The 26,724-nt window shown below is 39.3% G+C and overlaps 5 protein-coding genes and 1 pseudogene across 5 annotated transcripts; 5 read left to right on the top strand and 1 right to left on the bottom strand.

The window, feature by feature from the left end:
- Positions 1-3,071: 3,071 nt before the first annotated feature.
- Positions 3,072-3,941, top strand: LOC139647910 (G-protein coupled receptor 183-like). The gene has a single exon (XM_071523916.1). It carries the CDS (start codon positions 3,072-3,074, stop codon positions 3,939-3,941), a length of 870 nt encoding a protein of 289 aa, XP_071380017.1.
- A 5,284-nt stretch (positions 3,942-9,225) lies between these two features.
- On the top strand, positions 9,226-10,298 carry LOC139647909 (sphingosine 1-phosphate receptor 3-like). The gene is made up of 2 exons (XM_071523915.1): positions 9,226-10,112; positions 10,208-10,298. The coding sequence occupies exons 1-2, from the start codon at positions 9,226-9,228 to the stop codon at positions 10,296-10,298; spliced, it is 978 nt and encodes a 325-aa protein (XP_071380016.1).
- A 2,280-nt stretch (positions 10,299-12,578) lies between these two features.
- LOC139647908 (G-protein coupled receptor 183-like) lies at positions 12,579-13,840 on the top strand (annotated as a pseudogene).
- Positions 13,841-15,076: 1,236 nt separating this feature from the next.
- LOC139647907 (G-protein coupled receptor 183-like) lies at positions 15,077-15,964 on the top strand. Its single transcript, XM_071523914.1, has one exon. It carries the CDS (start codon positions 15,077-15,079, stop codon positions 15,962-15,964), a length of 888 nt encoding a protein of 295 aa, XP_071380015.1.
- Positions 15,965-19,461: 3,497 nt separating this feature from the next.
- LOC139647877 (G-protein coupled receptor 183-like) lies at positions 19,462-20,346 on the top strand. Its single transcript, XM_071523869.1, has one exon. The coding sequence runs from the start codon at positions 19,462-19,464 to the stop codon at positions 20,344-20,346; it is 885 nt and encodes a 294-aa protein (XP_071379970.1).
- Positions 20,347-22,345: 1,999 nt separating this feature from the next.
- On the bottom strand, positions 22,346-26,474 carry LOC139647889 (protease-associated domain-containing protein 1-like). The gene is made up of 5 exons (XM_071523891.1): positions 26,336-26,474; positions 25,882-25,982; positions 25,662-25,771; positions 24,935-25,102; positions 22,346-24,800 (listed from the first exon to the last, which is right to left on the bottom strand). The coding sequence occupies exons 1-5, from the start codon at positions 26,409-26,411 to the stop codon at positions 24,680-24,682; spliced, it is 576 nt and encodes a 191-aa protein (XP_071379992.1). The 5' UTR covers positions 26,412-26,474; the 3' UTR covers positions 22,346-24,679.
- Between the last annotated feature and the right edge of the window lie 250 nt (positions 26,475-26,724).

The raw sequence follows: 26,724 nt of genomic DNA, 5'->3' as shown, positions 1-26,724 counted from the left end.
CATGGTGGCATGTGTGGCAAGAAGGATATTTAATACAAATTATTTAAACAGCTGGATCACCAATGGGGAAAGGAACTCATTTCAATACACATGTATAGATTCTGAGAATTTGAAGTTGTGAATTGTGAACCTATTTCAAAATATATAGGGCAATCCATGTATTTGGCCATGCTGTAGTGAAACATATCTGAAATGGCTTAGCTCATTGCACACACGGCTTATTAACTCCCTCTAGTGGTTGAAATCCTCCATTAACATTTTGATAATAGACTGCCTACTTCCTGCTGTTTGTGTCCTACTGGCTGTATGATAGTTAGGCCAACTGTCAAACTGCAGTGCGATCCTCTACAGAAATCAGGTAAAACTGAGAGAGCGATCATGCAAGAAAAATCGCATGAAAACTGTCAAAACTGACATAAGCCGAGTAGGCTATATGGAGCTGTGTAGTGCTAAACAAGGAAGACCGGGGCTGGTTGTCACACAGTTTATCCAATTTGGGATACAAATTGTTTTCTTCAGTATTTAAGTTCACCTTAAAAACACAGGTCTTACTGAGCTTTACTATAATTTGTGCAATTTACTCACCTGTGACCCAAATAAGTTGTTGTTCAGCGCTATTGCAAGTCGTTAAATTTAAATGTTTCAATAACAGTAACGCGAGGAAGGACAGGGGCAGACGGCAGCTGGGGCTACTAGGTCTACATTTGTGCAAGTGGTCAAATAAATAGCTTAGCGTCGAAAACAAACGGGTCCGCAAACGTGATCGAAAGACTGTCATAAAAGAGGCAGTTATGGGCTATCAGATACTGGCTGTAGGCTGTAAAGGAACACACGACGAATAAAAACTGATTTTAATCCATTTCATTTCGACTATTTTTTATTCCAGCTTATTTGTATGCAAAAAAAACCACTAGATTAGGCTATATGCAAAAGGTTAACTAGATAAAATGTCTGCTATGGCATGTAGCCTATTATTTTATTATTAGGCTATCTGTGTTGGCTATTTTTTATTTATTTTAAGTTGGAGCTATGAAAAGCTACCCATGTTAGTGAAACCTGAACTGTGCGTTACTGCAAATAAATAAGGAGTCGTAATAAGCTGCTGTGTCTACATGATCAAATGTTCATGAATTCACAATAAGACTGGCAAAAAATGAAACCAGACAGATAGTGTCTAGTTCTGAAAGAGCAGGTAGGCCTATGGGAGATTCACAGCCTCGTAGAATTATATTTCGTTAGGAATTCGTGTTTTGGGAATAATAACATAAAATAATGACACAAAAGATAGTTATTTTTACGAAAATAGAAAAGAGAAGTAACTTTATTAGCGCCGGGCTGGGTTGTCTTGAGCCACGCCAGCAGAATGAATGACCTTTCACAACGATAGCTGTAAAGCACAAACTCAGTGCCACTGTGGTTTTCTTTTTAATTAAGAGTAGCTAGATATTTAACTATTCTACTTCAAAATGTGTGCTTGCTTCAGTTTGAAAGGTTAAAAATAATTAATTCATGGGCTACAGACTTTGATTACGCGGAGCAATAGGCCTAATTAATTTCTTCTTAAGTATTTAATTTCTGATTTCTTTCTTCTTTCAAAAGTGCTTTATAAATACATTAAAGAATACGTAATACTGTTTTAAAAAGTACATGCATAGGCTATATGAAACTTTGAAGTCAAGCTGTGAAGTAATGAGCCTCAAATTTAAAAGTAAGAATGAAGTCTGACTTAAAACTATACCGTTGTCTCTCTCGACCCAGCCTTATGGTGATGATTACATACAAAATACTGATTTTTTTAAGCAGAGGTTTTAGGCTTTAAGGGATTAATAGGCGATAGAAATGACAAAATATAACTATAACTGATAAAAATGGATCTAAAGTGGGGCATGGTTGTGAAGCCATCAGTGGGGGACACAGAGAGTAATGATTGAGTGAAATAAGCATGCTCTCTTCATTCAGGCCATAAGTGGCTAGAGTCTAGAAGATTTCCTCTTTGTGGAGAGACAAAGACCTTCAACCCTCTTTGTGACTTTTTGTCCATGTAGGACAGAGAGGAAATATTCTTTGCCTGGAGGAAATGTGCAGAGTTTTTAGTTGTTTTTTTTGTTTTGTTTTTTTTTTTTTGTTTGTTTGTTTTCAATTGCCAAGTATTTATCGGCCATATGTGCAAGGCCACTGGGGTATTTGATTGTATGAATCACATGTGATTATCCATGTTATGGTGTAGTTTTTGGCAGTATGCGTGAGATAAAAGCAGCTACATTTCAGTGCAAAATTACCTTAGGCACATTTCCAGTGGGGGAAATGTCAGTCAAAATCAGTCACAGCAGCTGGTGGTGTGCCATCATTCGAAAGAGAGGAAGGGCAGGCCCAAGGAACTGAGAGAGTCAAGGAAAACTAAAATTTTTCACAACATAGTCTTTCTTGGTAGGCTACAGTATACTGGCACACATGTCAGATGGAGTAAAGCATGCAGGGGTTCACACACTTTTTCATGTCAAGGAGCCACAGATAAATAGACCACAGAGCCCTGTTTGATAAAAATTTGTAAGGAAAGCCATCTGAACAGATTTTTGCTATTGGGTGTGATTTGGAATATAACTGCATTCCTATTCTGTAGGTGGGGAGCTAACAGTGGGGACAGTGAACGCTATGAATAAATAGTCACTCTTGTCCATTCTTTCATTGCATCTTCTTCCAGGGTGAAAGTAAAATTAAACTATGGGTCCAACTGAACCACTGGGCTTAAGGATTCAAGGTGAAAAGAGATCAATGGACTCGCAGCCACCAACATCAGGGAATCAAGCAAAGTGTTATGGAGACCAGGATGCACAAGTCTGGCTAGTGATTAGTGATCATCTTGTTTTTCACCATTACAAAACCCCATGGGACTTATGGTGCTTAGGCCTAATTTTTCCTCTCCGCATGTATGACATGCCTCATCTCTAATTGTAAACATGTCACTCTGAAGCCTGTGCTCCCTGGAGATTCATTAAAGGTTTGCTTGAGCTTTGACAAGTAGCCCCATTCATCTATAAATACAATCAATGCGCCTTGACTGGTGGAGCATAATGATGCTCTCCAACGCCACAGTTTCTCTGTCGGTGGACTTCGACAGTCCCGAGGACTTCCTCATCTTCATCTTCCATATTCTGTTCGCCACAAGCGCCGTGCTCGTCGCGGGCTCGGTGGTCGTCGGTATATCCAGTACCCGGTCTCTGCGAGTCCAGAACCGCTTTATATTCATGTTGAATACGAGCATCAGTGACACGCTGACCGGGGTTTCGGTCTACTATCTCGGCCTCTTCGACGTTCAAGAGGGCTATCCTTCGAGGAACGGGACGTACTATATTTTACCCTCTTTTCTAGGGGTCAATGTGTTAACCTTCCTGTTTGCTCAGTTTGACCGCTACTTCGCCGTGTGTCATCCATTCTTCTACAACCGCTTCATCACCAGATCTGTTGTCATTGGTATCTGTGCGTTTTGCTGGATTTACACTTATTCTATTCTAACGGTACAAAACATGGTGCCTATCTCAAAAGCGGCTCAAATAAACGCGTTTGGTGTAATGACTCTGCAGATTATAGTTCTCACCAAAGTTTTGATGACCATTAAATTATACATCATAGCCAGAAATCAGCTGGGGCGGGAGGTGCCCAGTACTGATAGAGACAACAAGAAGGAGTCGCTACGCATTATTGTGTTTGTGGTTATTTTCTTCTTGGCATTATGGTGTCCATCTTTTGTCAACATCATTGTCAGACAGTTGACTAGGAAAGGTCTGAAGTTTAGGAATGAAGCCACGAACTTGTTCGCCACCATGGCACGTTTGAACGCGCTGGTCACCCCGGGGCTCTACATCTGGGGCAGCCCGGCGCTGCGGGGCGCCGTGTGGAGAACAGTGTGGCGGAGAGTCTGTCCCAAACGGAGGGCAAGGTAAGACGCAACACAGGATGCGTGTGATTAAACGTTGTTAAAGTGTCATGCCTCTCAGCTGTTAATAGGCGGCCTCTCGTGGCCTCTCTTATTGCTTTTATATAACAACACATCATTCTAACCAATAAGACAAATGTTCAACCAATATTTGATTTTTTTTTTAAAATCTGTAATTACAGGCCTATATGTTATTTTTTCGCATATTGAACAGTAGGTCAGGGGTGGACCATTACGTGACATGTAGGGCAGAGTATGCAGGTTTTCATTCCATACAAAGATTATGGATTATGGATTTTCCCTAATACCTTCACCCAGAGAGGAGGTGCTATCACCTGGTGTAGCCTTCGGTTTGAATGTAACCTGCAGACTCTCGGCCCCCCACGGCACATGATTGCCCATCCCTGCAGTATGATCGACGGTCAGCACGTTTTCTTTCCAACCGAAGATTAGGCTACACCAGGTGATTTCACTGATTAGTTCCTCCTCTCTGGCTGAAGGCTCTCTAATCGGTGTAATCACCTGTGGTTGGCGCATTTTAATGCCCTTTTTATTTTCCTACCATTTCACTCTCACGAGGCAACGCACAAACGAAAGATCAAAACGCTTATTGCTGTTGGGGCCTAATGGTCATCATTGTGTTGGATAGCCTAAACACATAACCCTGTTGGCCTTTATGAATGTCAAATCAAAAGTCTGGTGTAATACTAAAATAACTGATATAGCCGCATATACACAGGCAATTTCGATTCTTTTTTTTTTTTAAACGTGCAAGAGCAATTTCGACTCTAATCAAAAACTTCCATTTAAAAATTGCACAATACAATGGAGCGTTAAAACACTGGAGTTGGCAAGCACACTTGTAGGCCAACTTTATAACGGAGAGCAAAGATCAAGTCAACTTTCTTACACCGAAGCGGGGCCCTATTCCTATATTATCCCATATTATCCCCATGAACAACGTGAACTGAATGTATCAGACCGATTGAAAAAAACACATTGTTGCAGCTTCTGATTACAGCAGCAGCGTTTCTTTAAATGAACAATCTGAATATTAAATGCACGATAATTAATGTAGCCTATAAGTTAATTATTTCTTTCTCTCTCTCTCCCTCTCTCTCTCTCTATCTCTCTCTCTCTCTCCCTCTCTCTCAGAATCGGCTTTAATTTCGATGGAGTGACCAACAAAGACAGAATCTTTAATATAGCAAGAATAACGAAGCAATCAGCATGATTAGCAAGACATCGTGGAGAGAACGGACAAAATGGATCTTCGTGATCACTGCTCTTGCCAAAACTGCCATTTCAAAAAGGCCTTTGGTTCAATTACTCTTGAATTTAACGCACACGTTTCTTAATCACGGCATTTTAATTTCAGAATGTGTCGAAACTGATTGAAAAACTGCACCTGGAAGCATCTTCTGTGTGGGAATTCAGGTTTGTTGATGTCAAAGGTGCATGAAAGGTTTGATGTGCAGTGCCTCTGTGGTTGGGGTCGAGTCAGGAGAGAATGTGCCATATATTTTGATATAAGGAGGTAGTTAAGCAACAGTTTAAGGCTAAAAGACCTAAAGTCACTTGATACTCGTAGAGAACAATTGCTAAACCGGATGATAAACTCGACGAGAGTAATTCAAATACAAGACAAAACAGCTGTCCAAAGAAACCGGCTACTACACGATTAGAGCAGTCATGGTGGAAGCAGTTGAGCCTACTCCGCAACAAATTTCACAGCACTTAACAAAGGATGTCGATGATGTCATAAACGCCTTTGCCAGAATAAGAGCAATCATAAATAAACCCATGTTAACAATTGCCTTGATATATACTTTTATATGTTTTCAGCACAGAATATTGCTAATTTCTTGTGTTTTATTTAGCTTCTGAAGAACTCATCTTCTTCAAAGGTGCCAATTTAAATCATGAACTTGGGCTCTTGTCTTATATTCCAGTTTGAGCTCGGCATGCCGTGCTGTAGCACTGCAGGATGCCGTGCTCAATGTTAGTCCTGCTGCCTTTTGTGAAATCTGTCTGTAGCCCAGGGTGAATTTTAGTTAGTTTATATAAAAAAAAAGTTATATATATAGTTATAAAATAATTCTAAATAATTCTAAATTGGATTGCAATTAAATTGGATTGCAATTAAATTGGTTTTGCATGTGTGTAGTACAGCCTAAGCTCTGTCTCGTTAAACAAATCAGTTCTGTTGTTAAAAATAGTTACTATCAGTTAAGAACCATTTCCAAACTCAAGCCAATTCTGTCTTTCAATGATATGGAAAAGTAATTCACGCCTTCATTACATCACAACTGGACTATTGCAATTGCCTTTATTTAGGCCTTCCCCAGTCTTCATTAACTCGCCTGCAGATGGTCCAAAATGCAGCTACAAGGATGTTGACTGGTACTAAAAAGCGCGAGCACATCACAGCAGCCTCTTGGCTCCCTGTTCATTTTAGAATTCAATTTAAGACTTTGCTGATTGCTTTCAAAGCTCTTAAAGGTCAGGCCCCATCTTATATCACAGACTTTATTCACTGGCACTCAGCTCCTAGGTCTCTTAGATCTGACAACAAATTTCTGTTGTATGTCCCATGGTCAAGACTAAAACTAAAAGGTGACAGAGCCTTAGCAATTGCTGCTCCACGATTGTGGAACCAGTTGCTGTTAGATATTAGATGTGCTCCCTCCATCTCTGTTTTTAAATCTAGGCTGAAGACACATTTTTATTCTCTGGCCTTTTTGGCCCACTAATCTTTTAATCTGTTGTCATGTCTATAACTCTGTATTTTGTCCCTTGTTGTTGCTTATTGTTGTCGTTGGTATGTTTCTCCTTGTGTTTTACTTTTACTTTGTATTTTAATGTTCTTTTGTACAGCACTTTGGTCAGCTCAAGCTATCTTTAAATGTGCTCTAGAAATAAACTTTACTTACTTACTTACTTACTTACTAACTCACTGATTGCCAAATGGGGATATTTGATATCCATTGGTGGTTAAATTGCTATCTTCCAATCGCAATTTAAGAGAGGTGGACTGACTGCAAAAACTAGGTAGAGCCAGGGGAGAACATGTGGAAGCAGCAGAGAAAGGACTATCTGTCCTGAAAACACCATCATAATATCCCTAACTGGGTTGACGACATGTTAGACCTGTGTGAATGCTGTTAAGGTAAAGCATGACTTTATTATTTTAAGTGTGGTACTGTAGCTAGCCTGTTTCCACATGCTTCGGGAGTACAACGTTTGCCTGTGTTTGGATCCGCCTGCAGTCGGCCTCACTCTCCATTTTCCTGCATTGCTCTCATTAGAGATCTACAACAATCAAGAAGTTGTAGGAACGGGTAAATATAAGTGTCTATAGCAAGTTTGACTAAGGTCACATTTAAGTCTAAGACTAGGTCTATTTTTATGCAACTGGCCCCAGGTCTACCCATCACAAACTCTGTCATCAAGTCATGAGTACTGTCTATGCACTTGCACTGTTATTTTTGTTTTTGCCTTGCTCGGAGCAAGTGAAGTGGACGCAATATCATCTTCATCTTAAAGGCCTCTATGCACCCGAGCAACGAGGGTTACATGTCTATTAAGAAATTAAAGCTCTTGACAAACCTTACTGGCTATTTCCCCCTGCAGTTTAATTCAGAGACCTCCACAAAAAAAAAATATCACCCTGACAAAATTATAGCTGGAATGAAAATAAAATGGGTTGTATGGATTATTTTTAAAGTTATGAGTCATAAGAACTTCAGTAACATTTTAGGTAGCCTAATAGCTGCAGTTGTGCTTTTAAAATATTCAACAATAAACATCAGGAAACACATTCAAAATGGATACACAGAAACACTTCATCTAATACTGTTCATGTACTAAATATTGCATAATTAAAGACACTTTAAATGGAGAAGAAACTAAAAACCTCAAGTATGGGACATAAAACTGACTAGCTGCACCCTTGCGTGTCACTTCTTGGCCTTGTGGTGTCTATAATTTTTCAATATTAGGGGGGACCGGGGCATGTTGTCACACTTTTTACTCATTGGTGTATTTCCCATCAGTGCCTTACTACTAAGATAGGCTACAGCCTACATTTTTATAGTCTAAGGTCTTTTCTAAAAAATGCCATTTTTACATTTTGAATAATTTACTAGAAACAAAAGTTATTTCTGATGAAATACCACTTGACAACTTACCCCACATCTGGGCCTGTTGTCACACATGACAGGGCATGTTGTCACATAGACAAGTGTGCTGCGATTCTGCACTCAATTCCATTTCCTCTACAGTATACTACAATAACATGAAAAACATACTCTTGTATTGAAAACAACATACTTCATGTCACCACACACCAGGTAAAGTAACCACTCCCTCACCATCCTGGGCTGGGATGCACAGACAAACAAAAATTCTGATACGATTCCTAACAGTATGATACAGTATTAAGGTACACGTAATATATACACATTTAATTGATGTTTTATGATGTAAAATGGCTTCTTAGTCACTTAAAGAATACAGTAATAATAGTAATCTGCCTATGCAGCCTACCCTCTGTGGCTGTACGTATGTAAGTCTGGACCTAGCAGGGAGGCCACCTGCTACACAAGCCAAAGGTTTGTGGGTTCAAGTACCAAAATAATATTTATTCAGAATAGAATGAATCTAAAGCTATTTCTAACAAAAACAAACAATCAGAGAGTTATGACAAGATGCCGCGAAATCAATGTGACAGCATGCCCCAAGCAGGCATTCCTGACACTTGCTTTTATGTGTCACAATGTGTAATTATTTTCGAAAAAAAAGAAAGAAAAGAAAATGATTTTGAAAATAAAAAATGAGAAGAAAAACACTAAGATTTTCATTATTTAGCCTACTTCCAGGTATCAAAATTGTTCTCAGACGGTTGTAATCAACAGTCAATTAACTGTTGTGAAATATTTTAACTTTCTTACAATTTTGGCTCTTCTCAAATTCGTAGAGTGAAAGAATCGATGTCTTTTCGCTGATGCTGTCTATGCAAGCTACTAGCAATTTTGTTGCATTTTACTGCAACATTCCATACTTTGTCTTTTATCCACAAATTAGCCAAATACAACGTCAAATACCATATAGCTTTATAGAAGATATATGGCAAAGGTCGTTTTTGTGATGCAAAAAACATCATTAAGAGTAACTGAACAAATTGGCAGCCTGATCATTGGCTAAGATGTCATGGGTAGTGGCTTCTTCATCATCACACCTCAGCTGTCCAACATAAATTCCATGCTGCACTAACACTTTGCGCCAAAACAATGCTCCGCTTCAACATCAGCGGTACTTTGACTGGAGGTGTGGCTCTCTCAGTTGACTTCGACAACCCTGTGGATTATCTCATCTTTATTTTCCAGTTTCTATTCGCCACAACCGCGGTGCTCATAGCCGGCACGGTAGTCATTGGGATCTTGGCCACAAAAGCTCTTCGCCTTCAAAATAGGTTTATATATATGTTGAACACCAGTATTTGTGATACATTAACCGGGTTGTCAGTGTATTATCTTGGTTTATTTGATGTTCAGGAGGGATATCCGTCGAGAAATGGAACTTATTATGTTTTACCTTCACTTCTCGGGGTCAATATCATGACTTTTTTATTCGCACAATTTGACCGATATTTTGCCGTTTGCTACCCATTTATTTACTCCCGCTTCTTAAGCAGGCGGGTAGTTATATCTGTAAATGTTTACTGTTGGCTTCATGTCTATGTTCAGTTGCTCATTAGACATTTCTTACCACTTCCTAAAGCAATGCAACTGCACGCATTCAGCATTGTTAGTTTACAAATCATTGTGCTCACCAAAGTGGTCATGACTATTAAATTGTACGTTGTTGCCAAGTACCAGCTCGAGCGCGACCCTCCCAGCGCCGAGAGAGAAAGCAAGAAGGAATCGTTAAGAATCATTATTTTTGTTGTGATAAGCTTCTTGGTGTTGTGGTGCCCCTCGTTTGTCAACATTATACTCAGACTGGTGGTAGGAAAAGGGTACGCCTTTAAAAACGAGGCCACAAACCTTTTCGCCATCATGGCTCGTCTGAACGCCGTGTGCACACCAGCCGTGTATGTGTGGGGGAGTCCGGCTCTGAGAGAAGCCATGGTGAGGACGGTGTGGGGCAGAGTGTGTCCAAGGAGCAGGAAGAAGAGGTATGGGCCAAATTCACTCATGCAGCAAAGATGACACGTGCTTCAGTCAACATGCAATAAGTAGAATAATGTTTATCTGCTTCTTTCCTTCTCAGACTGGGCTCCTGTCATGGGAAGGGAGACAGCAGAGACCGGGGAAGAATGAGTGAGGCTGTGGAAAAATGTAGGACCAGAGGACTACAGTAGCCTACAGTATTACACATATTTTAGGAAAATGTAGGCTACCCTGTATAGGCTATGGCAGATGGACGTGCACCTTCCAAAGATTTGTAATCACTTGATCAGTCATAATTTGTATGAATGATAACACTTTGTAGATATAGGCTACTTTTATATATAATCTAGACCAGTGATTCTCAACCATTTTCATATCAAGCACCCCTAGTTTAGTACACATTGGGGCCACGGACCCCCATTTGATGAAATTTGGTATCTCGGACCCAAATCTGAGAATATTTTTTATTGTTAGATATGATTTTGTCCAGAATTCCATGACTATCTGTGTTGTATAGAGAGATAACAGTGAAACTATGAAAATGGTCATTCTTCTAATTGTGTTAACGTATATTGTAAATTAAATAATGGTGTTTAACAATTTGTCAATTTGCTGGGGACCCGCTGAAGCCCTCTCAAGGACCCCTGGTGGTCCTCTGACCCGACGTTGAGAACCACTGATCTAGATGTTGGGTTGAAACTCTTTTTTTTTTAGCTTTTACACCCAAAAAATCCCCATCTAGGCTATATTTTTTGGTCAAGAAAAATGTTTGCCCCCAGGAAACTGACTGGTGATCTTTCCCGTTGTAGCCTATTGTTTATGGAGTAGCTACAGGTTCCAATATAATATAAACTAGTGTGTTTGATCCACGCTAATTTACTGTTCATTGATTTGTATGTGTTGTATTACATTATCGTGGTTTAGTGCTGATGTTTCAACTTCTGGTGGCTAAGTTCTGTTTTAATGCCTTGCTGTTTAACAGGATCTCGATCTGTACTTCAAAATGCATCTGTTCTTGGTGTTATTGCTACATTCCTCCCAGATCTGAAACTATTATCTGAAAGTGCTGATCTGAATATCAAACCCTGACAATCTAACAATGGAAGACAGACTTGAAACAATTTATTCTCATGCATGTTGACATATTTCCTTAAAATGCCTTGTGTTTTCTATCTAGTGCTTTACAGATCACAAGTGATTTTTTCCCTCATGCATGTTGAAATCTGTGAAAATGCGTTGATTATCTATCTTCCCTTTAAAATATGATTAAGTAATGTGTTTTATGATGTATATTTTGTCATTCAAATCTAATTGTAGCTATCCCAACATTATATAGAAATGTTCCCCATATATAACATTTGTAACTTTCCGAGGCACATGTCCTGATGCTTTAATTCTCATAGAATAAAATGTAATAAGATGTTATGATTATTACTGTTGTCCTAAAATGAATGAGGTCAAGTCTTGATTTTTTATGTTTTGAATATATTTGTGCCACATTCATATCACATTTATGTTTCAAATCCTACACTATTTTTCTACATTCAAAGAATGGTGTAACATCACCTAAAAGGAAATGTGTTTGTGTTCCCAACAAACTGTTTCAATTATCCTGGTGAAGATTATACAAAGCCCAGGCCAACAGCAACATCTTTGTTTCATTCAATCAGACACATAGAGATTCAAAATGCTCACCATGCAAACTAGTAAAATGACGACTACAATATAACACAAAATAACATGTTGCAGTTGCACACAATGGCTATATTTTATTACTCAACTTGATGCAGCCTTTGACTCAACATGTTTAGGAGCAATAATATTATTTTTTAATGTGGAAGTAAATGGCAACTATAGGAACCAAGGAATATAGTAACTACAGAGTAAAATCAGTGTAATATTGAGAAACTACGACAGGCCTGTCGTTCTGAAATCAACTCTGTCACACATTGACTGTGAACTGCTGAACAAGACGCTGACCCGTCCAGGCTACTCCTGCACTCTGATTCAGTTTTAACCGCCCTTTCATCAGATTGTATGATATAGGCTACATATATCAATACCAGAAATAATCTTTGATTTATCTCAACATCAAAATTCTGACAACTTCTTAAATGTTTGAGTCCATGTCCTAATGTACCACATGCTTTTTCTGATGTCACCTACATGTTGTCATCAACATGCTGTCTGGAACAATGAAAAACAAAAAGCAAAATTGAGAGAGACAGAGAGAGAGAGAGAGAGAGAGAGAGAGAGAGAGAGAGACGCACCCTGCGCTGTCCATGGTGCTAAATGTGGCGCACAGTCTGAAGTGTGGTGTGATGGGCTGCCTCCTATCCCTCAGCATTAACAGGGAAAATGGAGTACAGAAAAAAGTGTGTTCCAACGAATCTATAAAATAAGAGTGTTATTCTATATATTTCAAGCGCAGTTTAGACTAGGCTGAGCTGCCTTTACTGAATACTCCCATAATGTCTGTCTCGGTCAACATAACGCTTGTTCCTCAGTCGGTTGATTTCGACAGCCCGGGAGACCCATTTCCTCTTCCCTTTTCACATTTTATTTGGAACGAGTGCCGTGCTTGTCGCCATGATTGCCATCTTCTGTTTGACCAGTACGAATATGCTATTACAACAAAATCGGTTTATATGTATGCTGAACACAAGCATAATACAATGACAGGCTTTGGCATTTTCTACCTCTGTCTCTTTGACGTGCGAGTGGGCTTCCCGTCTAGAAATGGAACTTTTTACATTTTGCCCTCGCTTCTTGGAGTTAATATCATGAAGTTTGCCCAGTTTGACCGATATTTTGCCGTGTGCCATCCATTCTTTTATGGTCGTTTTATTACAGACGAGTGATTGTGTATGTCAACGTTTATAGTTGGTTACACGTCTACAGTCAGTTACTCCTACAACACGTGGTGCCGCTATCTAAAGCCATAAAGATCGAGTTATACAGCAGAATCAGTTTACAGGTAATTATTTTCACTAAATTAACCATGATGTATCCCCTAAAAATGTGTTTACCCTGGCGGTGTGTCTTGGCCTCAATTGCATGCCAGGGGAGAAAATAGGAAATGGGTTAAATTTTTGTGGATTGTTTTCCTATTGCTGACTTTTCAAACGATAAAAAAACCGTTATAAAAACATTTCACTGGATTACAAAGAATAACATTAGCCTAATAGTAATAACCAATTTGCCTCGAAATGAATGGAGATCACACTTGTTGCTGAGGTTGTTATCTCAAACAACAAGCTTAAGGAAGTTGTTAAATTTACCCCAGGTAGGGGAGAGTGGGGTAAGATTAGCCAGTGGGTAAACTGACTTTCTCCATTTTGCTCTGGCTGTGATGGAAGAAAGCACATGGGAAAAGTAGTAGGACTAAGCACTTTTTTTGTTACATATTGGGTGTAATGACTGTTGTGTCAATGCAAATTTGAAATATGAAAATAGTTAAGCCTATAGAGACAGTGCATAAAATAGGCCACGCCCATTGTGGGGGCCGTAAGGAGAGAGGTGCTGACAGTAGTGCATGGTAGAAGAAGGTGAAACTTTGGGACCCCTCGGCTAAATAGCCTACACTTAATGTGGCCAGCATTTTGTCACTGGCAAGTAAGTTACCAGTAGGCTAATTATCTAGTTATATTCTTCTGGGGAAGACCAGGGGCAATTGTAACAGGGGCCAATTGTAACACACTCAATTCCTCCAATCAGAAACAAGCTAGAGTGATGACACTTACTGTGCACATGCTCAGTAGGATTCTCTCTCTGCCTGAGGAAAAGAAGCAGGATCACTTCACCTCAGGAGACATTTTCAACAAAAAACTGATTTTGAGGTATGAAAGTTACTTTTGGATGTACAGTATTTTTCTTCTGCTGTCTACGTACAGTTTTGATACCTATGAATTTCATCAGTTTCATTGCTATGCTGATGATACTCAGTTATACTTACCTTTACAATCCGGTAAACGGTCCCATTTGTCTAATCTCAAAGCCTGCCTGTCTGACATTAAAAACTGGATGTCCTCTAATTTTTTACTGTTAAACTCTTGACAAAACTGAACTGCTAATCGTCAGACCAGTCAAACATAGGTGTCCAATTTCACCTTAGAACTTGATGATTGCATCATCTATTTATTTTTTTCTGTTATAATCTCTTATGTTTTTCTCTGTTATAATCTCTTATATATATATATATAATAATTATTATATATATAATTGCTGTAGACACCCTGCACTTTAAATAAACTTTGACTTGACTTGACCTAGTCCTGAATTACTGTGGGATGCACTTTTTTTTTTTTAAATGGCTGTGGGGTAAAATGAGCCAAAAACTCAGAATTAAGGAATTGCTGTTAATGTAAATCTCTGATGTATACAGTAATATCTGAATGTATTGCATGTACTGATATTGTTTTCATTAGGGCCAGGTAAAAATATTGATTTTCCGAGTAATTGCTATTTTCATTTGGACAATCTGATATCGATTCTTAAAATCCACAGATCGATCTTTTAATCTATGCCTTTTTTCAGTGGATGTGTGCTGATTTTTGCAAAAAATGTATTTGTAGAGGGCCTCCCTTCCTCCTTTTGTCAATGTTAAGCATGAACCTTTTTAGTAATGCACCATATTACAGAGGGTTCCCTGTACAGTTCACAGCATTAATTCTCAGATCATTTCTTTAATATCTAACCAGTATTGGTATTGTAAATGAAGTACCCCAAATTTAATCAATATTGAATCGAATCAATATAGAATCGGGACTTTGTGAATCAAAATCGAATCGAATCAGGAGATCAGTGCTGATACCCAGCCCATCTGATTTTTGAAAAACACAATTTGAAAAAAAAAAAAGACTCCTCATTATGTCATTATGTCCCAAGAGGACATTGTCGGTGACTTCTCGGTGGCAGTGTAGCAATAAAATAGACCTAGTCATATTTGCATTCACTATGCGCCAAAACAATGGTCCACGTCAACATCACAGACACACTGACTGGAGGTGTGGCTCTCTCAGTTGACTTCGACAGTCCTGCGGATTATCTCATCTTTATTTTCCAGTTTCTATTCGCCACAACTGCGGTGCTCATAGCCGGCACGGTAGTCATTGGGATCTTGGCCACAAAAGCTCTTCGCCTTCAAAATAGGTTTATATTTATGCTGAACACCAGTATTTGTGATACACTAGTTGGATTGTCAGTGTATTATCTTGGTTTATTTGATGTTCAGGAGGGATATCCGTCGAGAAATGGCACTTATAATGTTTTAACTTCACTTCTCGGGGTCAATATACTGACATTTTTATTCGCACAATTTGACCGATATTTTGCTGTTTGTTATCCATTCATATACAGCCGCTTCATAACCAGACAGGTTGTGATATGCATTAATGTTTACTGTTGGTTTTATAATTTTGCTCACTTGCTCGCCAGAAATGTGTTGCCAGTTTCTAAATCCATACAACTGTACGCATTCAGCATTGTTAGTTTACAAATCATTGTGCTCACCAAAGTGGTCATGACTATTAAATTGTACGTTGTGGCCAAGTACCAGCTCGAGCGCGACCCTCCCAGCGCCGAGAGAGAAAGCAAGAAGGAATCGTTAAGAATCATCATTTTTGTTGTGATAAGCTTTTTGGTGTTGTGGTGCCCCTCGTTTGTCAATATTATACTCAGACTGGTGATAGGAAGAGGGTTGACTTTTAGAAACGAGGCGACAAACCTTTTCGCCACCATGGCTCGTTTGAACGCCGTGTGCACACCAGCCGTGTATGTGTGGGGGAGTCGGGCTCTGAGAGAAGCCATGGTGAGGACGGTGTGGGGCAGAGTGTGTCCAAGGAGCAAGAGGAGGTAAGGGGCAGGAAAACACAAATAAGCTACACGTAAAACCACTGCCAGGTTCAGCATGTTTTTTCTATACGTGCGTTCAACTGAATTGTCTTTCCCCTTCCTGCAGAGTGGGCTCCTGCCAAAGGAAGGGAGTTAAAAAAGAAAGGCCGTGGACGACTAAGTGACGCTGTGGGAAAATGTAGGACGAGAGGACACTTGTGTGTTAACTTCTACGGATTAACTTCTAAATTTGATTAAATCATGGTTTATCAACAAATTCTGTTGCCCCAAACGGAAAACCTAGTTTAAGACAAATAGGATTATATTTAAACCTGTGATATTGTTGTAATTATACAATTGCTTCCCAGTGATGAGTAGATGGGGCATAAAGACCCTGCAAGGTCCTAAAGTAAAAAAAAAAAAAAAAAAAAATTTTAAATGTAGTTTTAAAACCCGTTTCTTCCTGTAGGATTGTAGCATCCTGAAGGATGACGGGATGATTTGGAAGATTACACAGTGACAAACAAGAATAGTGGCTGCTTTCTGATAATCAGGTTTGTACTGTTAAACATTTGAAGCACTTTGTAGACGAACTCATTCTGTCAAGATTCCCCCACACACAGAAAAATAAAGGTGCGAACTGGAACCGAAAATGTTTATTAGGAGTGATGCCATATAAGAACCATTTCTGGTTATTGGATGGTGGGTGATGGCATAAATGTGGAAAAAAAACCAAACCCCTCCATAGTATATTATGCAATTGCAAATGGGGCTATACAAGGGCAGATAAACAAAAACACAATGCAGATGTTTAAGCAAAGGAGTGCAGAAATGGTTCTTGAAAGAACCTTGGTCTGAAAGGTTCTTTGTGGAACCAGAAATGGTTCTTCTATGGCATTACTCAGAAAAAACATTTTCGGCACCTTTATTTAAATAATCATGTAATTCTGTAATTTTCTTCAAATAATGAGATGGCAAAATGATGGCAGGCCTTTTTAATTATCATGATTTATTCCAACTGAACAGTAGGCCAACTGTTATTATTATGGTACAATCCATTGACTAAAAATGGGAGCTTGACTATGTAGACTCAGAATGAATTTAATTTTATAGTATTTGTAACATGTATGAACAAGACAATAGATCCAAGTCCCACTACGTAATGCTCTAAGGTCAGTAGGTTAGAAACGTTTACATGACGTGTCTGTATTGCAGCCTGTTCTACATTTAGTGGGGAGATACAACAGGTCAGTAGGAAACATTGGCATGAACTTATGTTTTAACTTGTTTGCCAACACTTAAAAGACACAAAGGACACTGTGATGGGATGACCGGTTTCTTCCCCTGCAAACTGTGTGTTGTATGTAAGCGTTCCCTTAGATAAGTCAGGTATTTCAGGGGCATTGCGATCCCAAGGTTATTGCAATAACTTATTTTCGACTCCATACCACTAATAATATGTAACTTGTCCTTGTGGCCTACAATACATGAGAATAATAAATAAACACCACAGGGAGGCTCATCATTCTGTCACAGAGCACAAATGAGTTAAACAAATCCAAAGAAACCAAAATGGCAGCCATATACTGGGCCTGTTTATTTATGCTCTGAATACAGTCTGAAGGAAATAATGGGAAGGACTGGAATAGGTTCTTGTTCAGAGATGATGTAGTACGGGTGACTGGGCTAGTTATCACACTTTTTACTACTCAGTGGTAGGTTATTTATCCGCATTAGTTTGTCAATTTTTTGTCAAACTGTGTCAACACATTAAAAAATATGAGTATGATCCTAGATAAGCTTTTTCTTAAATAAATTGTATGTAAACTTTTGAAAGATAATTCCTTTCCTTGATTAGAAATAGAGCACCTGTAAATTAAGCCTATCTCCAGTTTATGTTCTCAATATGGCCTCCAGTAAAACTTGGCTCTCTACATAATTTAACTCTCCTTATTAATAATTTGGCAAATGTGTTTATTAGTTTTTCATGATTTAGTTTGATACTGTCTAACAACAGAGAAGGCTATATTATGTTTTCCTCACTAAAATGTGCACTAAAATGTGTAAAGTGACTTTACAGCCATAGATTGTTCATAATACATTGCTAAAAACACGTGCAGACACACAGGAGCACAAACAAACAAACACACACACACACACACACAGACACACACTGATCCTATTTCTTAGAGCTCTCATGCACTTGTTATCTCGTTTGCTTTCTATCTGTTTTTATGCCCTTTGTTTTATGTACACCACTTTGTGTCAATCCTATTTATCCAAATTGTTGAATAAATAAACTTGAATATTGAAATATTGATAATGTCAGTGAATATTGTAAACTATAAAGATGCAAGAGGGATTTCGCAATTGAAAAAGACCACACATATTTTTCATTTCTGTTTTCAGAGGTAGACTTATTTACCCTCGGACGATTTCTCTGCAAAGCAGAAGTCTCCTTTATTGTAGGCTACCATCTCTGTCATATTTGTCAGTGAATTTGGTACCAGCAGGGGGGAACACATTTAGTTTTTATGTGGAAAGAATCAAACATATCAACCCATACAGGCCAAGGGAAGTTATCAGGTCAAGATGAAAGCCTATAAAACTCAAATTGAGCTTAGAGAATATGCGTAATTTTGTCTGTTTTTTCTCTCTCTCAAGCTTCATAAATGAGGCCCCGGATGCGCTGTCTGTGGTGCTGAATCAGCACGAAGTCAGTGTAGCCCATGGGTGCTAGTTACAGACGTTTCTATGGTTACATTCTGCTACAGTAGGTGCTAGCTACAGGCGTTTCTATGCTTACATTCTGCTATAGTGTAGCCGGGTGCTACAGACGTTTCTACGGTTGCAGTTCAAATTGAGTCAAGTCTGGGGGTCCCATCCAGAAAGGGGGTGGGGTGGGAGGAGTGGCGGTTGCCTGATTTATGAAGGAGATTATGAGGCAAAAGAAGCAGCAATAATGGTATTATTTTTTCTGGTCAACATTCCGACAGCAAAAGTGTTTTCATACACTTCCAAGCTAGCTAGACCTAGCATACATTAGAAGAGGTTGGTGTAACAGCTAAGTTATAGCAGTTAGCTATAGCTAACTAGGCTACTGTTAGAAGTGCTATAAGTAAAACAATATTGAAGTGACCAGCACAAAGTGGAATTTTTCTTATCATAAAAGTACCCTACTTAGCCTACTAAACAACACGCACGCCAAATGGTGAGTTCCGGAAGTTTTGAACATTTAAAGTGATTTCTACGGTATGTTGCATTTGGTTTCACCTGACAACGTCACACGAAACCCCCTCAGGCGGAGGACTAAAGTTTCTTTGTCTTATGCTGTACAATTTCCCACGTTTGATGCTGGTTCCAGGAAGATTTTTGCATCTGTATGGCTGCTTTAGTTCGCCTAACTTTAACTTTCCTGACTAATTGGTCACAAGAGAATGAAGCAATGAGGCGCGGTTAGGCTATTTAAACCAGCGACTTAAAACACAGACAGACAGACAGACTGGACCTCCGACTCACACAATGCTGATTCCTGTAAATATAACGCTGGTTCCTTTGGCATTTGACTTTGACAGTGCTGGAGATTATCTACTTTTCTGTTTCCACATCATGTTCGGCGTCAGCGCCGTGCTTCTCGCTGGTTCGGTGACAGTCGGCATACTGGGCACCCACAATCTGCGCATCCAAAATCGGTTTATATTTATGGTCAACACAAGTATTAGTGACACGCTGTCTGGCTTCGCTGTTTTCTATCTTTGTCTCTTTGATGTACGAGTGGGCTTCCCGGGTAAAAACGGAACCTTTTACATTTTAACTTCATTCCTCGGTGTGAACATCTTGACGTTTCTATTCGCCCAGTTTGATCGGTATTTTGCTGTGTGCCATCCATTCTTCTATAGCCGGTTTATCACCAGGCATTTGGTATTGGGTATTAATGCATATAGTTGGATACAAATTTACGGTCAATTACTGATACAAAACCTGCTCCCATTGTCTAAAGCTATACATATACAAGTATACGGCTTGTTCACTTTACAATTTATAATCCTTACGAAAATAACAATGACTATTAAATTACTTGTCGTGGCCAAATACCAACTTGAACGAGACCCGCCGAGCCCAGAGAAAGAAAGCAAGAAAGAGTCGCTGCAGATCATCGTGATGGTGGTGGTGTGTTTTTTGACTTTATGGTTTCCATCCCTGGTGAATTTGATATTGAGAGGTCTGTCTGGAAATGGTGTGATGTTTGAAAATGAAGCTGTAAACCCTGTGGGCATCTTGGCCCGGTGTAACGTGTTGTGCACGTCGGCGCTTTACCTGTGGGCGAGTCCTTCACTGAGGGCAGCGGTGTGGAAAACCGTATGGGCGAGAGTTTTGCCCAAACTACAAAATAAGGTAGCTTTATAGCGACATGTGCGCATAGACTGGATGCAAAACAAGCTTTTCTCATTCCATTTCCAAATAGACTGCAGGTGCCTTGACTCCAAACAGCCTATCCCCAGCCTATCAAAGACCAATATAAACACACACACCTTACCCCAAAATCACTGTGCGGAATATTTTAAACACATTTTAGCTGTCACAGAATTTTGCCAAGGTCTCTCTCACTCAATTTGTATCTATTCTTTTTTTTAATTATTATTATATCAGCTTTTCAGAGAAGCAGTTAATGTAGGCTAGAAATGAGCAAGCCAGTCAGGATTCTAAAGTCTGACTGAATAAAAAAAAATGCCATAGCCTATAAGACAATGCATGGATCGTTTTCACATTCAAAATAAATTGTATCTTTTATGAATAAAAATATTCCCATTTAGGTTACTGTAGGCTATATTTGCTATTATGTTGAGAACGATTATGTTGAGAACGTTTATACCGAAAATTGTAAACCGGACAATCATAAAATAGATGACAGATTAACTGTTCGTGGGATTGTGACAAGATTCTAGGCCTAGTTTGAAAAATGTCAATATCCTGGATAATAAATAAAAAATGTCCAAAAATGTCACCAAATTCCACATCCTGCTCCTATGTTTACCGTTTGAATAAGGATTGGTCTTTATAATATAATCTGTAGTTTGACTACAGAACATGGGAATTTTGACACCAATGCCGCGGGAATTAACACACCTTTCATTTATCTGAGCAGACCAATTTCCCATGGGCTATTTCTACACACCATGTTTAGCAAATATTGTTGTGTGGTCACTTATGGGATTTAAGTGAAAAGTGGCGGCAGTCAACTTGTGATTTTTACCATTGTGTTTAAACAGACCAAGTCAAAAGTTTAATAAAACTCCTGGACTGGTTTGATCTTCATAATCTGATAGAAAACACTATGGTATCTGCAAACAACATAAAACCAAAATATTGGCATTAATCATTTTGGCTATATATTCCATAATTATGAATTGTCATCTTAATATCATTTAATATGCGTCTCAAAGCTCTTCCTCTTCTTTTGCAGATTCAGGTCAAATGATGGCCTTCTTTGGAAAATGATACAGAAGAGTCAAGAAAGACACGTAGTTTATTGTATGTCCAACAGTGGAGCAGCAGCCGGCTATAACTTTATCTTTATCAAGAGTGGCCATACATTTAAAGAATTTTCTTGATGTAGTTGGCAATCGTATAGAGTAAGACATCAGTCTGTTGACATAGCTTGTTCCTCCCTCTAGCTTCCAAATCATCGTTGAGCCGGTACCATGCGGTGGAAAAGCGGCATAGTGTCAAAATCTATATCTATAATCTATATCTAATGTTCTCATATATAACAAATCATCAAAAGGTTATTCCAGGCTCTTCTTTTGGCATTTCTATAACACCAGGCTGTTACTCTAATCCAACTGAAGGGTTAATGAAAGTTTTTCCATCTGTATTAAGTGGAATGTAAGACTATCAACAGGTTACTAGTAAACATAGAGTAAACAGTGAAATTTGGAATTTCCCCTTTGGTTGAAATGCTTTTCCACTGCCGTCTTCATGTGTCTTGAGTTCTTGTCAAACAGAATTAGCCTATGTATGATTTTCAAATTTAAAAGCAAATGTTCAGAAATAGTTTATTTCTTAACTTTCATTCTATAAAATGTTGTCATAATTACCGACATCCTTTGTTGCAAAGTGTATTAAATGCCTCCCAAGATCACAGCCGATCTAGACCATGTGTGTTCCTTTGAAATGTTTTGCTGAACATTTACTGCACCATTTTGAAGCTGTTCAGAATTGTTCAGATACCATTTATTATATATTATTATATTATTTTAGCAGTCTTATTCTATGTAGTTGCATGATAAAATGTCAAGGCACTAAGTGCCCAAGGGAGTAAAATCTTAATTAACTATCATTAAGCTTCCGATGTTCCAGCTTTAAATGCCTATATCTACAAATTCAATTTTGCCATGTGATAATCCATAAAACTGGTTTTATTTAGAACAAGAGAGAGGATTAAAACAATGAAATCAAGAACGCAATTGATCAATTATTTAATGTTTGGTCCACTTACAGAGCCCGTAGAGCTTGCCTCCAGGCAAATTGATGGATTGTTCAGTTCTTTAAAAAAAAAAAAAAGCTGTTTTGACCCTTGCACACAGAACTTAAAGCCACAAACCAAAAACTGTTTTCAGGACGGATTTCATACAGTGTAAGTCAACCAATTGAAAAAAATATATACTGCATACAGTATCACTTACCTCTAAGTAGTTCTATTAGAGTAATGTGTTTTGCTTTTATTGAGCAGAAAGTTAACTGCTAGTCATGCAAACCAAATGTGATGTTTCAGGGAAGCCGTCACTGCCTGCAAAAAGGTAAAGCCACCAAGAAAAGGTAGCTAACCACAAAAAGAGGCTGAGGTTACTACTGCCCCAAAGAACCACCTCAGGGAAGTGATACAATGTACACTAGATACATAACCAATTCCTTAACAGAAACCTGGACATAAAAATTACTCCACTACAATATGAAAGAAAATTAAGATTGAATACAGAGAAAGTAGGGAAAAGCAGGACGGTGCCTTTATATTTAACACAATTCAAATAGCTCTTTGCATGGTGTGTTGGGTTGATTTAGCAGTAGATTAACGATTAGATGAACAATCCCTGTGAGGTTAACTGACAAAATGGACAAGTCTCATTTGTGGCCAAAAAAGTGCAGAAATGGCTAAAAGGTCTATTCTCCTTCAAAAATAAACTTATTTTGCCCTGTTGAGCTTGAAAAATGTTGCAAATATTTTACATTCAAATCACTCACGCAACAGATTGAGATGGTCATATAGTCATAGTCATAGCCAACCTTTCAAGATAAGTTTGTCAAAGTCACTAATAAAAAGTAATGCAGAAATTTCAATTAAAGTTCGATTTGACCAGAGTTTTCTGATCGTCCTACCTCATTTAAAAGATGAGGGTGAATATCTTTTCATAGGCCTACTTGTTCTCATGGATGTTCTCAAAGTAATGATCGGAGTATTACGTTTTCTGGTAAACATACTGGACAGCACTTTCACGCCTAATTAATTCAAAGGTGTGCATTCTGCCATCTAGCCATATAGCCATTTTGCTATTGGAACCACCTAAATGATCAAGGAAGCATCTGAAATGAGAGGATCCTATTGATCTGACACTAGTCTCAGTAAATTTACATTTCTACAAGGGAAAATTGCCATGCAGCACCCTCTGTTGGTAGTGGTAGGATAAGTGACAAGTGGACAAGTGTCTGGGAATGTGCATTTCATTGCATGTTTGCCATGCCATGAATATTTGAAACAGCTAATTTAGCTAGTTTAATTGAGCAGAAGCATAGCATTTCATATTTGAAATCACAAATAGAAATGTTAATTTAATGAAGTGAGTTCATTGCTATCACTCGGGTTTCAGTTTTAAAAAATGCAACAACTACAGTTATTACTCACAGCAGTCTGGGCGATTAGGGGCAAGGCACATGTAAACAGAATGTGCCTATGGTCTTGCAAGGTGTAGAAATGTAGCTCAGAAAAGCTAATAAATATACACAATATTTTATGCAAAAAATATCATCTTTTTATATTTACTTGCCATAATGGACAGTGTTATCTGAGTGCCACCCTGTCTAAATTCATGCAGATGAGCAAGATTAATTCACATTTTGAAAATGAGAAGACATTCCCTTTTTTAAATACAGTAGCATGCTGTCATGAGAGGGCCAGGGTTTCACTTTCCCACCCTAGAGGCCTTCTCAGCAGCTTGCAATACTGGAGAGGACAGAAGAACGGTGCACTCCAAGCACATACTGTATGTGTTGGTTTAAAATTGTATATCACTGTATATCTTATTGTCTTATAGTTTCATCACTAAGTAGTGACCAACAGCACATCTGCATTGAACTTCCTGGAGTCTGCACTACTCAAAGATAAATTAATCTTATCATCTTTACAACCACCGGACAATTCAGTCAACTTCAGCCAGAGAACTGAGAATTAGTGAAGGTGTTTTCTGCTGAATCATCTGTCAGTGACAGGTGTCTAAAGAAGCTGCTGCCACAAACGGTGGAACAGAGAGGCTCTAGCAAAGAGTCCATTGTACACACACAGGTGTCAAAGTGCACTGCGCCAAGCCCATGCGCCTATGGGTGTGTGTTCTAATGCATGTGTGCATATGCTTGTTTTGTTGTTGTTGAGGCTGTGTGTTTATTCACTGCCGACAGGATATGCATGTAGGTGCATGGATGTAAATTCATGTGGGGATGCGGGTACATCTGCAGGTGTGTGTCGGCTCTACCACAATGTCCAGGGGGGCTGCTTGAGGGGGAAGGAGGCCAAAGAGGAAACATTGACAGGAATGGAAATGACGGCCCATGGCAGTGCTTGTCTCTGGAGAGACCGTCTGATCATCAGCCTAGAACAGACAAAAAAACACATTCATATACAAAAACAGATTATATTCATGTATATATTTGGGTAGGAGTTAGGAATGAAGCAGATCTGAATAACTGTGTGTGTGTGTGTGTGTGTGTGTGGTGTGTCTCGTACCCATCTCGTCCCAGCAGGAATAGTGCAGGTATGCTTGGCTTGGCGGTGCTCCCATCAGTGATCATATCCAGGTACTGACTGTCGTTATCGACTGCATTATCTGCAATCAGTACAGCTTTGCCTCCTGCCTCCTCCACCTGTCGAGCCTTTTGGACAAAGGAACAACCCCTGGAGCGCACAGACAGATGGAAACTGTAATTAACACTTAAAAAATATGTGAGCAAAAAAACCTGAAAAAACAAGAATCCATGATAGGACCTGTGACTTACTTTCATACTTTCATTCATTCATTCATTCATTCATTCAAACTTTGTTGTCCTATACGAGAAATTTGGTTTGCAGACAGGGTTTAGACAACAACGTAAAACCACAATAAAATATTCTTAAAAAATCACCGTAACATATACCATACACAGAGATTGACTGATGAGACCAGACAGGGAGTCAATAGCTTGATACAGTGCAACAAAAAAACTCATTTATTGGTGCAAAAACAAAGTACTTACACAGGCACAAAAGGCTGCATCATTTCATGTGCAAACTAAGCCGCCTTATAGCTTGTTCTTTTATTTCTGTTCCATCGGTTCAATGTCACTGTCAACCCTCCAATTGGTTGAACAGCTCCATCCCCACCTTACACTTCCAGTCTTATATCACTGGTTTGTGCTCACATCCTCTCTGGCATGCAGGTATATTAGATATAGGACACACACACACACACACATACCCTCTTTCCACCAGGATTACTTGTCCCTGGATGATTTCTCTGTCTTTAAGGTCTGCGCAGCCGTCTGCTGGGTCCGCTGGCACAAGTAAGATCTCATCATACGACGAAGTCTGGCAACCGGAGGAGAAAACAGAGAGGAGTATTAGAGTATTACAGATGGGAACAGTGTGTGTGTATGTGTGTGTGTACGGCTAGCAGATCCTTTGGGCACAGTACTCACAAAATCTCCTCCAAAGTCTTTAGCAGGGGCTGCACTGAAGATGTACCCTATCTCCTCAGGACTGATGACCCGGAAATACAGCAGTTCATTGACCCCGAGACCTGGAGCAGTCCAGGTTGAAGAAAGGTCAAAGCAACATACAAAACACTCATAAGTTAGTTACCACAAGACATACTCTCTGGAAGATGCTGATGACTGCACCAGCGGCAGCAAGTGACTGTTAGGACTGACCACAGGAGCAATGTGACACGGCATCTATGGAAATTCACGCGGGTTTCGACATAGCACTGCATCATGCTTGACTTGGCAAGTGACAGATGATGAAGCCACAACAAAAGCCTGTCATGTTTTCACCGCAGCTACGCTAGCATGTCACTGACCAGTTAGCTAGCGTCAGCGTCGCTAGCTGTGTACTAACCAACTGAAACCAACCTGCCTCTGCCTCGTCTCTCACCTGACGTGCGGCTAAAATGCACGAAGACACTCCAGAGGCAAACAATCCATGCTGCTGTCCGGACAATCGTAGCCATGTTCAAGACATTTGCAGAGAGCTACGCGACGTTACAAACACCACCAGACTCAGTGTGGAAGGCGGGCTTTTGCCAAAGTGTCCACATCGATTGGCTGAGGAGAGAGCGATTCGAACGTTTGTTTATGAGGCACTTCCGTGTTTCGTTTCCTTGCGCGTGCGTACTTGGATCTTGACAAAGAGCTTTACAGAGAGCCTTCGGTGTTTTATCTCTGATCTTACCTGCACCATATGCAGCGAGCAGTGACTCGGTCAGGGTTGAAATTCTCGAGGAAAAAAAAGAAAAAGAAAAACTCTGGACTGACTTGCTGGCT

Source organism: Centroberyx affinis, unplaced genomic scaffold, assembly GCF_046629955.1.
Source record: "Centroberyx affinis isolate AG114_WGS23_722 - 3 ecotype Tasmania unplaced genomic scaffold, CSIRO-AGI_Caff_v1 ptg001129l_1, whole genome shotgun sequence".
Classification (NCBI taxonomy): Eukaryota; Metazoa; Chordata; class Actinopteri; order Beryciformes; family Berycidae; genus Centroberyx; species Centroberyx affinis.
The sequence above is the reverse complement of the archived record's forward strand: the minus strand, read 5'-3'. Positions and strand labels throughout refer to the sequence as shown.

Excerpts from the sequence above, each read along its gene's own strand:
- LOC139647910 (XM_071523916.1), top strand. The coding sequence starts at position 3,072 with ATGATGCTCTCCAACGCCACAGTTTCTCTGTCGGTGGACTTCGACAGT.
- LOC139647909 (XM_071523915.1), top strand. The coding sequence starts at position 9,226 with ATGCTCCGCTTCAACATCAGCGGTACTTTGACTGGAGGTGTGGCTCTC. Across the intron at positions 10,113-10,207 it reads CCAAGGAGCAGGAAGAAGAG|ACTGGGCTCCTGTCATGGGA; the intron begins GTATGGGCCAAA and ends TTTCCTTCTCAG.
- LOC139647907 (XM_071523914.1), top strand. The coding sequence starts at position 15,077 with ATGGTCCACGTCAACATCACAGACACACTGACTGGAGGTGTGGCTCTC.
- LOC139647877 (XM_071523869.1), top strand. The coding sequence starts at position 19,462 with ATGCTGATTCCTGTAAATATAACGCTGGTTCCTTTGGCATTTGACTTT.
- LOC139647889 (XM_071523891.1), bottom strand. The coding sequence starts at position 26,411 with ATGGCTACGATTGTCCGGACAGCAGCATGGATTGTTTGCCTCTGGAGT. Across the intron at positions 25,103-25,661 it reads GTAATCCTGGTGGAAAGAGG|GGGTTGTTCCTTTGTCCAAA; the intron begins GTATGTGTGTGT and ends TGTGCGCTCCAG. Across the intron at positions 24,801-24,934 it reads TTCCTGCTGGGACGAGATGG|GCTGATGATCAGACGGTCTC; the intron begins GTACGAGACACA and ends TGTCTGTTCTAG.